This window comes from Megascapheus bottae, chromosome 3, assembly GCF_031878675.1.
Source record: "Megascapheus bottae isolate mThoBot1 chromosome 3, mThoBot2.hap1, whole genome shotgun sequence".
In the NCBI taxonomy this organism is placed as follows: Eukaryota; Metazoa; Chordata; class Mammalia; order Rodentia; family Geomyidae; genus Megascapheus; species Megascapheus bottae.
Genome location: NC_143511.1, coordinates 32770849 through 32785839, shown reverse-complemented (window position 1 = coordinate 32785839; position 14991 = coordinate 32770849). Strand labels below are relative to the sequence as shown.

Below are 14991 nucleotides of genomic sequence, written 5' to 3'. Positions count from 1 at the left end.
TGGATACTCCCTCAGATCCCTGTGTGGGGTTCCAGTATAGTTTGTCTTTCATTTCTGTGTGCTCCTCCCTCTCCCATCTTCAGCTTTCAGGATTTACTTGGTCCTTGCCTCTACCAGGTAGCAGGGAGGAGGCAAGGCCACCTATGGCCAGGCATTCTGGCAGCTCCCACGGGGCATAGAGGCCCCCAGCCTGGCCAGGAGGGCCTGGAGTCTGCTGTCTGCTTTGGTGGTGTCTCATTGCCTCTCACTGTCACCTACAGACACACATATGGCTGCCAGCACTCACCTGGTCCCCTACCTTCCTAGGGCACTGTGATCCTTGCACCACTGTCAGCTTCTTCCAGCTTTTTGTTTGTTAGCTTGTTCTTTTTTTTTTTTTTTTTTGCCAGTAGTGGGGCTTGAACTCAGGATTTCTCACTTTTTTTGGGGGGGGGGTCATGGAGCTTGAACTAGGCCTGGACACTGTCCCTGAGCTCTTCAGCTCAAGGCTACCACCCTACCCTTGAGCCAAGCCCCACTAGAGGTTAATTGGAGATAAGAGTCTCAGGTCCTTTTTGTGCCAACACTGGCTTTGAACCTTGATCCTCAGATCTCATCCTCCTGAGAGGGAGCCCCAGCCCCAGGCCAGGTCCAGTGCCATCCTGCTGGGCTGTGTCCGTCATCCCTGTTCCTTGAGGAGCCCAGGAGGATCAGTGATGGATCAGATGCCCTTCAAAGAGCAGAGCAGAAGGTGATTCCTGGTTCTTTCTGTGTGTCATCTTGGTGGAGAGATGTCTACGGTCAGCAGACATCTTGATAGAGATCTGCCACTGTTATTTCCTTTCCTAAGGTATGGGGTAAATCACCTTCAACCCCTTCCTGGCCTGGACAGTGCTCATTTGTTACCTTGCCCTTGCCTTGTCTCCCCTGAGAGTCCCTTCTACAGGTCTAGCTGGGCCTGCCGTGGGCTTGCTCTGCTCCCACCATACTTCAGTGGTTGTGCAAAAATTCCTGCAGAAACTAATTTGTCCGCTTCCCAGGCAAATTGAGTTCTGCTGCCCCTTCTGCTTCAAGACTGAACACCAGGGGAAGAAGAGCATGACATGGAGCCGGGGTGTGTGGTAGACCCTGGCTGAAGGTGGGGGTGGGGTGGGGCTGGACAGCCCTGGTGGTGCAGAGAGATGTGCACTCCGGGAAGACGGTGGGTGACACTGGCAGCATCTGGCTCATTTTTCATTCCAGAGAAAACTGTGCTGATGAATCGGCCATCAGGGATGAATTGATGGGAAGAAGATGTAATTTACATAACAATTAAACTAGTTTAGTGTGTCCTGACTAATAGTGCTGGAAGAGGGCTTCTCCCTGGGTGATTTTCAGTGTTGTTAATCTGCTTTATGATCCAGTTTCCCCAACTGGGTAATTGCTCCTTCGTAGCATTAAATCTGTTTAGAGATTTGGGATTCTTCCATAGCAGGAAGTGGCATGGGAGGAGTCCATGGAGTTTTCTTCCCTGCTCCCCAACTCTCCCCCCCCTCTAATTCTGGGGCTTGAACTCAGGACATAGGCACTGTCACTGAGCTGCTTTTTCTCAAGGTCAGAACTCTTTTTTTTTTTTTAAGGTCAGAACTCTTACCACTTGAGCCATACTACCTCTTCCAGCTTGTTCTGTTACCTGGTACTAAGGAATGGAACTCAGGACTTCATGCATGTTAGGCAAACACTCTACCACTAAGCCACATTCCCAGCCTCTTCTTTTTGTTTCTTTGCTCGTCCTGGGGCTTGAACTCAGGACCTGGGCACTGTCCTTGAGCCTCTTTGTGCTCAAGGCTAGTGCTCTACCACTTGAGCTACAGCACTATTTCCATTTTTTCTGAGTAGTTTATTGGAGATAAGAGGCTCACGAACTTTGCTGCCTGAGCTGGATTTGAACCATTAGCCTCAGATCTCAGCCTTCTGAGTAGCTAGGCTTATAGGTATGAACCACAAGTGCACAGGGGTAGGGCGGTAGTCTTGAGCTGAAGAGTTTAGGGACAGTGCCCAGACCCAGAGTTCAAGCACCATGACCCCCACACACAAAAAAACCTAGAACAAAAAACAGGGTCTTGATGTGTACTCTGGGCTTTGAACTCTCAATCTTCCTTCCTAATTCTGGAAGCTGGGGTTATAGGTATGAACCACCACACCCAGCCACTGAGTTATTCCTGGTGTTTCCTCATGCTCTTTGCCTTGCTTGGCCTTCAGGTGGTGTGCCCTGAGTGACAGCCTGTCCTTCTGACTTAGTTACACACACTGAAATTTGGGTAATTGTGGAGGTGGTCCCATAGACAATGGGGTGACTAGACACCTGGGGTGTCTGGTCCCAACTCTACCTGTTGGGCTTCCAGGAGTCTGTAGAATGGAATGTATTCTTGAAGGGGGGATGGGCATCCACATAATAGAGGTCCCTTCATGTTCTCTTTGGAGCTGTAGCCTGGGCCCTTTGTTTGGGTTTTGATCTGGCTGGCAGGGAGGTCCCAGAGCTGTTCTGTGCCCCAAGATAGTTGCAGCTGCCTGGCCACCAAGGCATCCATGGTCTTGGACACATTTCACCAGTGGCTGCTGGTGCGTAGTCCATCTGAGAGGCTCTGGGAAAGAGCAGACCCCCCAAGCCAGAACCACAAAACAATCATGTGGAACCACTTCACAGTATCCAAAGATACTTCCCTACATGGCGGCAGCACGAAGGTGGCCAGTATGAGAAACTGCTGTCGTGAGAATGGCTGCTGGTTCTCAAGGTAAACTTGGATTTTTGTGAGCCTGGGAAGGAATGCCACTGTGGTTCTGGTTGATGCTGGATGCATTGGCCTAGAGGCCAGGCACTACCCAGCCTGTTGGTAGTCCCCACCCCCAGCTTTTTGTTCTAAGGCTGGCTGGGCAGGGCTGGCTGCACACGTCATGTCATAAGGGCTGCTGGGAGCATCTCCGGCTTGTGGGCTCCCTGCTCCTTGCCTGTCTTGATCGGTCCACTCTGGCCCTGTCTCCTGGACAGTGCCACCCAACCCTCTAGTCTGTGGGGTCCTTCACCAGGTTTCTTATGTCTCCTAGTGGATCCAGGGCCTCACTGGCTAGATATCTGCCCTGCCTTTCCAGGGTCCCTTCCTTCTCTTTCCTTCTTTAGAGGCTCAGTGCTTGGTGTAGGAAGTAAAGGCTTGCCGTACAGTCCATGGAGGACTCATGCTGCCATCTATACCCACTGCATGAGGCCTTCCCTTCCACCCAGCGGGCAGGTGTGGTCTCTGGGGAAAAGGAGCTCACTTTTAACTAGTAAAAGTGGTCAGGTCTTGTGCTCGTCCAATGCTTTGAACGTCTGCGTGGTAAACCCGCAGGGCAGTGGGGATTCTGGTGCTGGTCACGTGGTGCTGGCCTCCACAGCCCTCATCTGGAGAGTGGGTCTGCCCCTGGTCAGCCTGTGGAGAGGACTGTGTGCAGGAGTGCTCATGTTGGCTGTGAGCTTCTTGTAATGTGTTGGGATGGAACAACAGGCAAACCACGTGACTTTTAGTAATTAAACTATGTTGTTGACAGTTCAGCAGCACTTTCTGTGGTTTTAATTATATCATCCAACAAATGCTGAAGAAAATCCAGTTTATTGATTTCCTCATTGCCATTTGATGGAGTTGAGTGTGATCTGTCACTGATGATTGAGGCACTCTCCTGCCCTGGGGGCATCTGTGTCCCGAGACACACAGTGTAGCTGATCTGTCTTCTTTCTTGGGCTTGAACTCAGGGCCTGAGCACTGTCCTTGGGCTTTCTCAAGGCTAGCACTCTACCACTTGAGCCACAGCACCACTTCTAGATGTATATGTGGTACTGAGGAATTGAATTCAGGGCTTCTTGCATGCTAGGCAGGTATTCTCACTAGGCCATGCTTCCTGCCCAGGTGGCCCGCCTTCTGTGGTAGGAGGCACATTGCAGGTGGGTTGCTTTCTGTAGTGGGAGGTGCAGAGACTGGATTCATTCCTGGACCTGGCTGCTCGCCTGGCAAGACCAGAGCCACACACACTCCTCTAATATGGCACTTTGTCTGTCTTTGCAAACCTTTTTCCTTTTTTATTTTTTTCCAGTACTGGGGTTTGAACTCAAGACCTTGTGTTTGCTAGGCAGGTGCTATACTACTTGAACCACACTCAGAGCCCTTCAAAACTGCTTTTGACTTGTTTTTTTTTTGGATTTTCACAGCTAACTAAATTTGCCTTTGTTCAAGGAGCCTGACTAAAGAATCTGAGCTAGAATCCTACTACAAATAATAAACAGGCCAAGCGTGATAGCTCATGCCTATAATCCTGGCTACTCAGAAAGTGGCAACTGGAAGTATTGAGGAAGGATTGAGGTCAGTCCAAGCAAATAGTTATCAAAACCCCATCATAGGGCCAGGAGTTCAGCCTAGTGGTAGAGTGCTTGACTAGCATGCATGAAGACCCAGGTTTAATTCCTCAGTACCACATATGTAGAAAAAGCTGGAGGTGGTACTGTGGTAGAGCTCTAGTCTAAGCTCAAGGCCAGTCCTCAGGCCCTGAGCTCAAGGCCAGGACTGGCCAAACAAAACAAAAACAAACCATCATACCAAAAACCTGGCTTATCTGAAAAAGCAGAAAGGGCTGGTAAGCTGAGGCTCCAGCACTGCAGGTGAGATGCTATTAGTAGTCGTGATAGCAACAGTGAACAGCAGTGCCCTGGTGCCTCTCTGGCCTACTCATGCCCTGGAGAGCCCTGCCTCCCCTTGTGGTGCAGGATGCACTGTGAGGACCTGTCAAGTGTTTCAGGCCCATGTTGAGAGTCAGTGGCCTTGTGGGAACTCATGTATGGGGGCCTCATTCTGTGCTTAGTGGACTCCTGGCCCCTGGCAGTGGCTGCCTGCCCCACTGGCTCCCCCTGGGTGACCCTTGTTTTTCTTTGGTATATAGCTCAGGCTTTTCCTTTCTATCACCAAGCAGTTTTGGTTTGCCAAAATGTTGGAAGGATAAGATTTTGTGCCTGGTGTGCAGATGTGGTGTGGTGTAACCACCTCTCTGTGGGCCAGCGCAGGCACAGCAGACACCAGCTGCTCCCACCTGCCAGTTCACCAGTACACTAATCTACCAGGGCAGGCTTGCAGGCAGCAGGTAGCCTCTGCCCAGGGTGGTTGCTGGTGCACAGACCCTGCATTTCCATTTGCGATAAGGAGTGGGTGAAAGGGCTAATGGGCACTAGTCCTCTCCTAGAGGCCTCTATGAGGGTTGCCTCCCTGGCTCTGCTCACTTCCACCAGGTGACCCCACTTAAGAAGTGGCTGTGTAGTGTGTTGCCAGTCATGGACACTGAAAGGTCAGTGGGGACTAGTGGATGTTCCACCCTCCTGCCCTGCCCTCTGCCTCAGCTGGAACATGGCTATTCACTCCTTGCGTATTGTGCCCCACTGTCAACTCTACTACAGAATCCTGGCCTGTATTCCTCATTCACTGCCTTTCTCTGGTTTTGTTCCCTCTCGGTCACTGTTTCCCTCTGCTGCTGGGATGTAGGGGCATGTGTCCTCTCTGACTCAGTTTCCCTCTGCTGCTAGAATGTTTTATCCTTTTGTCCTTGGATTTTTCTCAAGGCTAATACTCTATCACTTGAGCCACAGCACCACTTCTGGCTTTTTCTATGTATGTGGTACTGAGGAATCGAATCGGGTCTTTGTGTATGCTAGGCAAGTACTCTACCGCTAGGCCAAACTCCGGCCTATTCTGCTGCTGGAATGTAAGGACATATGTCTGCTGGGTAATTCCGTTTTCCTCGGTGGAAGCACCCAGGATCCTCTTCCCCCTATCCTGCCCTCTTCAATGAAGCAAGAAACAAAGGGTAGCTGCTTTTTGGGACATGCCAGGGCAGCCTCTACAGATGGAGGGATGGGGTGATCCTGTGTCCAGTTCACTGGTAGCTCACAGCAAAGGCCAGGGCTGCAGACATCTACTCCTTTTCCATTCCCAGCACTCAGAACTCACTTTCCTCTGTACCACAGTCTTGGCTGTCTGTGCCCACTGACACCCATGTAGGCTAAACCTGGGTGTATGGAGAGCAGAGACCACCAGACCTGGCACCTCCATGCCCCATGCCAGTATCCTGTCCTGGACCCCTTGGGAGCTCAGGTGCTGTGTGCTGCTTCTGTCCTGGCTGGGACGTCCATATTAGGAAGACTGGCAGCTTTGCTACACTAGACGGGGTCCTTGCTATCAGGACAGATAGAGCTCTTCTTTAAAGCACCAGAGCCTTGCTCCTCACGAGGCACAACTGAGTGTGGTAGGCTCCCAGCATGGCAACTGGCTCTCAGGAGAGCAGATGGGAAGTGTTAATGCTAATGAGGGTTTGGATGGGAATGTCTGCCAGGCCAGACCAGGCAAGCCAGCATCTGTTATTGGCCCACCTAGAACATTCCTGTTCTGGTGAGACTGGCTGTCTTTCCAGAAGATGAGACTGCTGTAAGCCAAGCCACCCTGCAGGCTGTTTGTGGTGAGGACCCGGAAACTTTCCAAGCTTTCCTCAGCTTCTCAGAGTTTTCTGGGCTGTGTTAGACAACTTGGGCAGGTAATTGGAATGGAGAAAATACACAGATTGCCTGGGCCCCTCCTTCATCCATTTGCTGTTTCATCCTGGCTCTCTGCCCCTTCCCCCCCTGGAGCAGGGACACCAAGCCCCTTTTGTGAGACATGGGGCACTCCAGGAGTTAATACACTCATACTTGTTGTGCATGCATACATACTTGTGTCTGCTGTGCATGAATACATACCTGTATATATACATGTGTGTATATGCAAAATGGAGCAGATGGTGTGTGTGCACATGCTGGTTCTAGAGCTTGAACTCAGGATTGAACACTGTTCCTGAGGTCTTTGTCAGTCATGGGACTTGAACTCTGGGTCTGGGTGCTGTCCCTGAACTTTTCAGCTGAAGGCTACCACCCTACCCCTTGAGCCAGAGCACCACTTCCAGTTTTCTGATGGTTAGTTGGAAATAAGAGTCTCACAGTCTTTAGTGCCATGCTGGCTTTGATCCTCGAGATCGTCAGATCTTAGCCTCCTGAGTAGTTAGGATTTCAGGCGTGAGCCACCAAACCTGGCTCTCTCTTTTTTTTTTTTTTTGGCTTGAGGCTAGAGTTCTACCATTTGAGCCACAGCTCTACTTCCAGCTTTACTGGTAGTTTATTGGAGTTAAGAGTCTCACAGTCTTCGGTGCCCGGGCTGGCATTGACCCACGACCCTCAGATCTCTGTTTCCTGAGTAGTTAGGATGACAGTGTGAGTCTCTGGCTAGATGTCTTTTTAGCTATTATTAGTTCATGTTGACAAGGCACATTATTTTGTAACTTCTGATTAATTGTGAGGCTCCTACCGTGCTGTAGAAGCTGACTACTGGTTCCAGCTGCCAGTCTGCTGCCCACAGGGACTTGGCCAGAGCTTTCTGGGCTAGACACATGTGAAATGAGGTTCGGAGCCAGCCAGTGCCTGTGGGTGCAGTTGCTTCCTGGCTCTTGGGCCTCTCTGGGTCTTGGAAAGCACCCAGGCTCTTCCTTGCCTGCCACATGTTCTCTGCACTGTGTGTCCTCACTGTGCTGTGTGCCCTCCCTGTACCACGAATGCCCTCCCTGGACCACAGAGGAGGGGAACTGCCACTGGCTGTGGGAAGCCAGCAGGCCAACAGAAAGGGATTTTGAGGAGAGTGGCTTGACCTGCATAGAGAAGGGAGTTCTTGTAGTCTCTTTCCTTCTTTTCCCTCCCTCCCTCCCTTCCTCCCTCCCTCCCTCCCTCCCTCCCTCCCTCCCTCCCTCCCTCCCTCCCTTCCTTCCTTCCTTCCTTCCTTCCTTCCTTCCTTCCTTTCTTCCTTCTTTTATGGGTCATAGGGCTTGAACTCAGCCTGGGCACTGTCCCTGAGCTCTTCAGTTCAAGGCTACCGCCCTACCCTTTGAGCCACAGCCCCACTTCCTGTTTTCTAGTAGATAATTGGACATAAACTTCTCTCATTCTTTAGTGGAAGAGCTGGCTTTGAACTGTGATCCTCAGACCTCAGCTTCCTAAATAGCTAGGATTATAGGCATGAGCCACCGTGCCCGGCACCCCCCCCTTCCTTTTTTTTTGGTACTGGTGAGACTCAGGACCTTGCACTTGCACTACCACCTGAGCCATTCGACCAGCCTTCTTGCTTTCAGTGTTTTGGGTAGGAGCTCTCCTTTTTGCCCAAGGTCAGCTTTGGACTGTGATCTCCCCGTCTCCACCCCCATGGCACTGCGATTTCAGGTGCATGCTGGTTTGCTGGAGGGCAGGTGGAAGTTGGGCTGAGCCAGTGTCTTGTTTAGCATCCATTGGACCCAGGGAATATTGCTTAAGCCACTCACTCAGGCTTTGTACATGCCGTGTTCAAGTGAACAAACTCAGTCCCATGGCTGCTGAGTCTGGGCTCGGCACCTGCCCAGTTTCTCTGCAAGTGCTCACCTGTGCAGAGCGAGACATCTGCTAGTGCACTGTTCCATTTGAGGCTGAATGTTAGGAAGTCAGGACTTAGAGGTCCACTATTCACCTACCTGGCTGTGTAGGAGAAGACCTGTCAAGGAATCTGTCTGTGTAGGTAGGTGGTCTGTTCTGCCCCATCACTGTCACCCTCTCCACCCAGTAAAGCGTGGGCCTCCCCTCACTCCCAGCAGTGAGCTTTACATCTCACAAGTCCCTCGGGAAGGATGAGATTCTCCCTGGGAAGGGCAGACTGAGAGTCTCTGACTCATCCATCTTAGGTGGCCCACTGCACTGTGCCGGGCGACCCTTCCTCATGGTTTCTCTGATCCCCAGATGCAGTGTTTAGTTCCTGTCAGCTCTGCAGACTTGCTGAAGCCCCAGCTCACAAGAAGAGTCCCTCACAGAGGCCTGCTGAAAATGTGGGTACCTGGGGCGGCCCAGGCTGGCTGCATCCCAGTCACCCTGGTATCCCTTGGCACGCAATGTCACCTGAGGTCACAGGGTTCATGAGAGCCCCGGTCTCCCCCCTTCTTCTCGAGAGTGTTCTGGCAAAAGTGTGTGTGTGTGTGTGTGTGTGCTTGGCTGTATTAAGGTTTAAACTTTGAGTTTGTTAGGTAGGCACTTTACCGCTTGAGCCATACCTCCACTCCTAAATGCACTGACTTTTTGGAAGAAGATATTTAGGGTTGTCATGATGCATTCTTTTGGGATTTGATATGAGGTCACATTTCACACTAAGTTTTTTTTGTCATTGTAAGTTCACAGAGGCAGTGCCTCTAGGTCAAGCTCAGTTCATCCTTGCCAGACTTAGATTTGTGCAGAACATAGGGGCTGCCTGGAGGAGGGGAGGAAACAAGGGAGGGAGGATTCCTGAACTGTGCTTGCTGCATGAAGCACCCTGCAGCATCCCAGTGGCCTGGTGGTTCCCCCACACCCCCTGCTCCTAGTGGCAGTTCTTCCCCTCCCCCCTGGCTCCCAGTGCCCTGGCAGTTCCTGGCAGGCTTACCGTTCCCTGGTGCCTGCCTCCCCCCACTCCCCCCCGAACTGGGCCCTCTCAGTATGGTGCGGGGCCCAGGAGCCACAGGGTACCAACACCTGAGAGTCCCTTTTCCAAGTTTCTAACAGCTTTCCCAACCCTAAGTCTTTCTTGCTTTACTGGAAGAACATTTAAGTCCTCCTATTGTGACTTTTAGTGGTTCAGAGATTCCCAGAGCTCTGTAGCTATCCATGAACACAGTTAGTGCCAGTAGGCATTCTACCACTTGAGTCACGCCTCTATCTTTTTTTGCTTTCATTATTTTTCCAATAGAGTCTCATATTTATACCCAGGCCAGCCTGGACCATGATCCTCCTATTTATGCTTCCTGGGTAGCTGGGATGATAGGGAGCACCGTCTCATTCACTTTCTTATTGACTGAGACAGAATCTTGCAAACTTTTTGCCTGGACTGGCCTCAAATATCTGTTCTCCCAATCTCTGCATCCCTTAAGTAGCTAGGATTACATGTATGAGTCACTACCCCTGACTGTTAGAACATTCCATACCTGCTACCAGCCATTTTCCTCTGTCCAACCCAGGCAGCTGTGGGTCTGCTTTCTGTCCATGCTGAGCAGGAGTTCAGGAGGGGATTCCTTCTCAGGAACACCTGCTTGCACCCTTCCCTGCCAGGCAGGTGGCTGGTCCCGGTCTTCACAGCAAAGACTTGCAGCATGTGCCATCCAGACAGGGTAACCTTTCAGGAGAGATATTAATTACAACCAACTCAGTAAAATTCCACCTAGGAGTCAGGGGAGCTGGTGCCAGCAGGTACTTGAGGCAGGTGGACCGAGCCTGAGGACAGCCTGGGGTATCAAGCAAGAATCTGTATTAAAAAATGAAGATTCAGGGGCCAGGAGTTTGGCCTAGTGGTAGAGTGCTTGCCTAGCATGCATGAAGACCCGGGTTCGATTCCTCAGTACCCCACATACATAGCAAAAAGCCAGAAGTGGTGCTGAGGCTCAAGTGGTAGAGTGCTAGCCTTGAGAAAGTCCAAGGACAGTGCTCAAGCCCTGAGCTCAAGCCCAGGACTGGCAAAAGTAAGTAAGTAAGTAAGTAAGTAAGTAAATAATGAAGATTCAGCTAGGATCCCAAACTAAAGAAAAGCATGGCAGGGAGAGATGAGATGTGACCCGCAGGGAGAGATGAGATGTGACCCGCAGAGGCCGCAAGCACCCTGCACGCCCAGGTAAGCAAGGCTGAGGGGCAGGCCAGGCTTCCTGGGGTGATGGAGGTCCTGCCTCTCTCTCCCTTCCCCCTTCATTGTCCTCCTCTTCCTCCCTCCTTTTCTCCTTGTAACAGGATGTCTGCCGGGCTCACTGTGCGATTTGGGAGAGTGAGTCAGGAGCAGGTCTTAAAATAGCTATCACCACAGTTACTAGGACCATGCATATGGTTAGGACTTTGTTGGGAAGTAGTTACAGGAGGTTGTGCTGGGGCTGGTTAGGCTTTACTGACGCCTCAGGCAGGATGGGGTTCTGGGCAGTCAGTGGCACAGGGCCTGCTTGTTTAGTGTGCATCACTCCCTCATGGCCAGGGAGCCAGTTAAAGTGTGGAGGAAGGGTTGTGATTCACCCGGGGCCGAGGCAGGCCCGGGTCCAAAGCCCTGCGAAACCAAGTCCTCTCCCCCCCCCCCCCTCTTCTCTCCCGATTTCCACTTACTGGGGTGACTGGTGTGATGGGATCTTGTGCTGACTCAGGGCCTCTGTGGTGTAGGCACTCAGCCACCCCCACTAGACTGTCCTTCTGGCAGACTAAGGTGAGGTGCAGTGACATGGAGAAACTGCCACCACGAGGGCCCTCCTCTGGAACATGGAGCAGCAGGTGTGTGTCAGGTCACGCATGCTCATACTCCCCTTTCTTTCCTAAGCCAGCCCCCAGCCAGGCTCTTGGCTACTACTTCTCTTTTTCTTTTTTTCTGTTTTTTTTTTTTTTTTAATTTTTTTTGGGGGGGTGGTTCATGGGCTTAAATCTGAGGGCCTGGGCACTGTCCCTGAGCTCTTGAGCCCAAGGCTACCCCCGTGCCCCAAGAGCCACAGCCCCACTTCCTGTTTTCTGGAGGTTAATTGGGAATAAGAGTCTCGAGATCTTTAGTGCCTGGGCTGACTTTGAACCTTGATCCTCAGATCTTAACCTCCTGAATAGCTAGGATTACAGGCGTGAGCCACCCTGCCCAGCTTTTTTTTTTTTTCTTTTAACAAACACTTCCTTTAGGTCTCCATCTTGAGTGGGTAGATATGGGCTGTATGACCTAGAAAGGCAGAGTGGCCCTCAGGACTAAGGAGCTACTGTTTAGGAGAGGGCTGTTGGCTCTTTCTAGAGAAAGTAGAAATGACTCTGTGCTCCCCAACTTGTAACATCTCAAGGTTCCCTGCAAATGGAACTCTAGAAGGAATGCCAACTCAACACCACAGACCCCCCACCCCATCTGTAGCATTGGGGCACCCAGCCAGTATTCTAGAATGTGTATCATCCCTGGTTTTACATATAGGAATATAAATATGCCGTCCACATTTTTATGGAATGGCTGAAGTCTGGCTGGGTGCTATGGGGCCCCTCTGCCGGCTGTGTACAGGTGGCTTCTGAGTAGGTGAGGGCAAGAGCTCCCTGCTTCTTCAGTGTGTCCCTCAATAAAGAGCCCCCGCCTCTGCAGTGGGTCCCCTAGTAAAGATGCTAGTTTTTCTTTTTTTTTTTTTGCCAGTCCTGGGCTTGAGCTCAGGGCCTGAGCACTGTCCTTGGACTTTCTCAAGGCTAGAGCTCTACCACTTGAGCCTCAGCACCACGTCCGGCTTTTTTCTATGTATGTGGGACCAAGGAATCGAACCCGGGTCTTCATGCATGCTAGGCAAGCACTTTAACCACTAGGCCAAACTCCCGGCCCAAGATGCTAGTTTTTTACTAGATCTCACTGTTGTGGGCCACTGACCTGTTCTGAAGTCTTATTCATGAAATGTTTGACTCAGTGTGAAGAAGCTGGAATGAGAGCTATGCATGTGAATGTATCCACAGGGCTGGTGGCTCCGCCTTCTGCACAATGCTATAGAGAAGCATGAAGGTTCCCAGGTGGCCATTCCTGCTCAGGTCCAGGGGCAGTAGGCCAGTGCATTTCTTTCCTTCCCTTCCTCCCTTCCCTCCCTTCCTCCCTTCCCTCCCTCCCTCTCCCCCCACCTTTTTTTTTTTTTTGCCAGCCTGGCTTGAACTCAGGGCCTGAGCATTGTCCTTGGGTTTTCCTCAGGGCTAATGCTCTACCACTTGAGCCACAGCACCACTTACAACTTTTTCCATGTATGTGCTACTGGGGAATTGAACCTGGGTCTTTGTTCATGCTAGGCAAGCACTCTACCACTAGACCACACTTCTGGCTGCAGGCCAGCACATTTTTTGCCAGCCCCCAGTGTGCTAGCCACCTCTGCTGTGTGGAGGGGATGCCAGCAGGGTTGGTGCAGTGTGCCCCATGTGTGCAGCCAGCTTGGCGGTTTTTGATGTGATGCTCTCAAGCTCCCAACACTAGTAGGTGATACTTTCTCTGTTTGGAAATTAAGGTGTCCTAGGTGAACTGCCCAGACCATGACAGGCTGTTGCTTCTTAGAAAATAGGACCCTGCCTGTCTGAGCCCTGTGGCATGGTCTTGGTGCTTTTTCAGGCCAAATGTGTTGGCATGCTGCCTTGACTAGGAAAACCACAGGCTGGAGGCTGGGAAGCCCAGAGAGCATCTACCAGGCATTGCTTGCTTCAGCCCTTCCTCAGCTGGCGGGGAAGGACTGGCATTTCTACCTTTTCTGTTGTTCTCCCAGTGAATCCCACATGAACCACACCAGGCATCACCACAGCTCCTGGCAGGCTGATGTGGCCATGTCTGCTGAGAGTTCTGTGCAAGGCCTTGTGGCATAGGCTGGGCTACTTGAGTCTCTTCTGTTCCTGTGCACTGGCAGGGGCTAGCTGATGCCTCGGTGACCCCAGCCATGTGTCTATAGGTATTGAAAAGAGAGCATGGGAAGTGCTATCTCTACACCAGCCCTGTGAGTGTGAGGGCTGTGTTGGTGCGGCCATGTGAGCAGTCTGGACTCATGTGATTGGGCCCCCCGGACCGCAGCTGCCTCTTTCCGGGGCCTGACCGGCTGCTCTCCTCCCGTTGCAGGTGTACCTTCCGGTTCCCCAGCACAGCCATCAAGATCCAGTTCACATCCCTGTACCATAAAGAAGAGGCTCCAGCTTCTCCACTACGGCCGCTCTACCCTCAGATCTCCCCGCTGAAGATTCACATTCCGGAGCCGGATCTCCGCAGCTTGGTCAGTCCCATCCCCTCCCCGACAGGCACCATCAGGTAAGCCACCTTGCTAGAGCCCCAACTCTTCTCCCCAGCCTGGAGGACCTGGCTGCGAGAGCGGGCTCTCCTGGAAGGCCTGTCCCCACCCTGCCCCTTTCAACACAGCACTCGCATGGCAACAGATAACAGAAAATGTTTAAAAGTCATGTTTACGTACAAGGGTTTGTTGAACTTTGCTTCTGTAACCTTTATCTAGTTAGATTCTATTCTGTGAAGGATAGCTTCAGGGGAGACTGGAATAGCCAAAGCTCCACACAGTCTCTACACAGGCTTCTGGGGCCTCCTGCCCCTGCTCCAGCACAGGTGTGGACCCCCGTACCCTCATCTAAGGCAGAGGTAGAGAAACAAGAGTGACTTCATCTTGAGGTGTCCAGCTGTTTTATTTCTGAAGCCCTGGGAGTGGTATGTGGCCCTCAAGGCGCAGTGCCCCGTGCAGGTGGCGTGGAGGCTGTGGCTGCTGCGACCTCTGTGACCTAACAGCTTCCACCTGGGCTTCTGACTTACCTACCAGGAAAGCTCACTGGTGGGGAAGGAGCATGGTGGCTTCATGGTGTGAAGAGGCCTGGCCTAGCCCTGTAGGGCTCAGAGCTCTCAGCTGCCTACCAGCTGTACTCTGAAAACCACTCTCCAGTGGAACAGGGTTGTGCTGTGCTGTCCATGGGAATCAGGTATGGGACCCTCCTATAGCCAGCCTCACTTGTATCTCCTACCTCACCAGGTTCAGTCAAATCTCTCTTTCCCTCCTCTTCTCCCTCTGTCCTGAAGATGGAACCCAGGACCTTGTCCATGCTAGCTAGGCAAGAGAGCTCCAGTCTAGACTTGCACTCCAGGGCCTTGGCTTTTTTGAGATATAGGGTCTTTCCTTTGTAGCCCACGCTGGCCTGGACCTCAAGCTCTTCCTAGCTCTGTCTCCTACATGCCAGTAGATGCCAGCACACCAGGCTGGACTGGTCTCTTGAATCACTGTGCTATGCAAAGACCAGATTGGCTTCCGGCACTAGTTTGCCATTGTTGGCTTTGTTTTCCGGTGGTGACATGTGCTCCCTGGGGAATCATTTGTGTTGGAGTCAATATCCTCTTTCCCAGAGCCAGAGCAGGGTTGTCCTCCTCTGAGGGGCAGGCTGAGCTCAAGTCCTGGCCTTGAAGCTGG

The 14991-nt window shown here is 51.8% G+C and overlaps 1 protein-coding gene across 1 annotated transcript in view; it reads left to right on the top strand.

Moving 5' to 3' along the window:
• Positions 1–14991, top strand: part of Foxk1 (forkhead box K1) — a 51632-nt gene that overhangs the window by 18814 nt on the left and 17827 nt on the right. Inside the window, exon 2 of the mRNA XM_090329830.1 lies at positions 13653–13838. Within this exon, the coding sequence (XP_090185956.1) occupies positions 13653–13838 (186 nt within the window). The remainder of the gene's footprint in view (positions 1–13652; positions 13839–14991) is intronic.